The sequence below is a fragment of the Ammodytes marinus genome (genome assembly GCF_949987685.1).
Source record: "Ammodytes marinus genome assembly, chromosome: 2".
Lineage (NCBI taxonomy): Eukaryota > Metazoa > Chordata > Actinopteri > Uranoscopiformes > Ammodytidae > Ammodytes > Ammodytes marinus.
The window spans coordinates 32,274,879-32,277,378 of record NC_137231.1 but is presented as its reverse complement, the minus strand read 5'-3'; the positions used below and the strand labels follow the sequence as shown (position 1 = coordinate 32,277,378).

General features: G+C 38.7%; 1 protein-coding gene across 1 annotated transcript in view; it reads left to right on the top strand.

Annotated features, from left to right (window-relative positions):
• Positions 1 to 2,500, top strand: part of fras1 (Fraser extracellular matrix complex subunit 1) — a gene marked incomplete at its 3' end in the record, with an annotated part of 305,792 nt that overhangs the window by 199,375 nt on the left and 103,917 nt on the right. The window contains exon 25 of the mRNA XM_080036137.1: positions 734 to 874. Coding sequence (XP_079892263.1) covers positions 734 to 874 — 141 coding nt within the window. The remainder of the gene's footprint in view (positions 1 to 733; positions 875 to 2,500) is intronic.

Genomic DNA, 2,500 nt, shown 5'->3' with positions numbered 1-2,500 from the left:
TTTCTTGTAGGTAGAAAAGTCAGAGTATAAAAGCCTGAAAACTGCACTGTGTGGTTGAGCAGAAATAACCACTTGCTCAAGGATAAAGAATGAATAAAAACATGTACAAACTATTTATACTAAAGCTTTTTTCCCCTCAGTGCGCTCATCAGACTGTGCTGTGTGTGTGAGGGCGTGGGGAGTTTCAGAAATATTTATAAGTTCCTCGTAGCTACTTTCAAGTGTCTTTAGATGTCTTTCTTATAGGTAGAAATGTCTGAATAAAGTTCTTAAAAATGCATTGTATGGTTTAACATTAGGAAAACTTGCACAAGTATATTAAATGTATAAAAATATATACAAACTATTCAGACTAAATCTTATCCCCCCCATCACTGTGCCCTGTGTGAGGGGGTGGGCCTCTGCAGTGTGTTTGCTGAGAGAACGTTCCTCATGGAAGGTGTAGACGGGGCGACTGTGGCTCAGGTGGTAGAGCGGGTCGGCTGATGATCAAAGGGTTGGAGGTTCGATCCCCGCCCTGCCACCTGTGTCATGGTTGTTGTGTCCTTGGGCAAGACACTTCACCCAACTTGCCTCGTGAGAATGTCGATAGTTAGCCTGCTATTGGTGTATGAGTGTGTGTGTGAATGGTAACGTGGGAAAGGAAAACAGGTCTCCCTTGCAAAAGAGTCTTCGGTCTCAATGGGATTTACCTGTATAAATAAAACAAACTTTTTTGTCTAAATCCCGTCAGCGTGTTCGTCAGACTGTGCCCTGTGTGAGGGCGTGGGACTCTGCAGTGTGTGTGCTGAGAGAACATTCCTGATGGAAGGTTACTGCACTCCGGACTGTGGACACGGTTACTACGCCGACCACAAGACCAGGACCTGCCATGGTAACTACTGCATTTTTTATTTTTTTATCGGATTTTTCATTTTTAAAGGGACACTGTGTAATATGACATCATCAAGAAAGTTCTACAAAGTTCTAGAATGCAACGCTCCCTGGGTAACCCCAACCCTTTCGAATAATAACAGAAGCTACAGTGGCCTTCAAGGACAAGAACAATTCTAAATGTTAAACAATGCACCTGATGACATTCCAACCAACATGGATTCCTCCATAAGACTTGCCTGCTCAATGTACAAAATGTAATATTAATATTTGTAATTCTCCGCTCAGGAGGATAATTCAGATTATTGGCAGAGGTTATTTTACACCAATGAGGACATATTTATGAATGGGGATATTGATTTTAGCTAATAAATTACTTCAAATGTTACACAGTGTCCCTTTAAGGACAACAAGAACAAACACAAGGAACAACTGTCTCTGAGTTCAAATGAAATCAAAATACACCATAAAAAAATAATAATAATGTGCTTTCATACAAAAATCTGTAGAAATATACATGGAAATTCCCCCCAAAAAACAAAACAAGCATTGACTAAATAAAGTTAGGAACACAAATAAACAGTTAAAAGAAAGTATAAAAATAAATAAAAGGGGGAGGGGGGGGGGGGGGGGGGTTCAGCCTTGGATTTATTTTTACTTTTAACACTTCTGATAATACTTATTGGGCCAGTTTCACAGACATGGATTAAGCCTAGTCCAGGACTAAATGGAATTTTGAATGGAGATTGTCCATTGAAAGTACAATTTAGTCCAGAACTAGGCTTAATCCATGTCTGTGAAACTGGCCCATAAAGTCTTTCCTTGGTCCAGCTGTCCTGTTAATCCTAACCCTACATTTTACCATGTGTGATGTCACGCATGGGTAAATGTAGGGTTGGACAGTGAGACCATAAAACACTCTTTCTGCCTTTTCTCAGGCTAGGATGAACTGATTTCAATTTTTTTTGCACATTTATACTACATAGGATCTCAGAGTTCAATACACCTTCATATTTCCCACCAGGTGAAGTAGGCCTTTAACTAATAAGCTACACACATTCGGACAGAGTTATGTTACATGTTGAAAGTTTCCATTCTGTGACTTCTCGTCTTGTTATTTAACTTCTTGGTTTTTAAAATTTTAAAAAGTGTCCGTCAACCAAGTGTTACAAAGCACAATTCTAATATAGAAGTGTATCACAACGCTCCCCTTTTTGATAAGTGCTTTATTTCTGTAATATAATGAACAGTTTTACGCCTCAAGGCTTCAACAAATCCATGAGTTAATCAAGTGAAACAGCATGAAAGAGATTTTTTTTTTATTAGACCAAAAAAAAAAAAAAGTAACGCTTTAAAATTTGAGCTTATTCCCATTTGTGAGTTTTATTATTTATTACATGCCGAAAAGTCTGAGATTTATTTTTTAAAGCTTGGCATTAAAGAGCAGAGATAGAGATGTATTGATATAAATACAGAGGGTTGATCTTCAAGAAGTTCCTCAGAAATGTCACATTCGATTTAAGCCGACTTCTAAAATGCCATGGCAAGACAAAGGCGTCTTTCCTGCTATTTCACTTAGTCATAGACACACCGACGCACACACCGACGCACACACACACACACACAC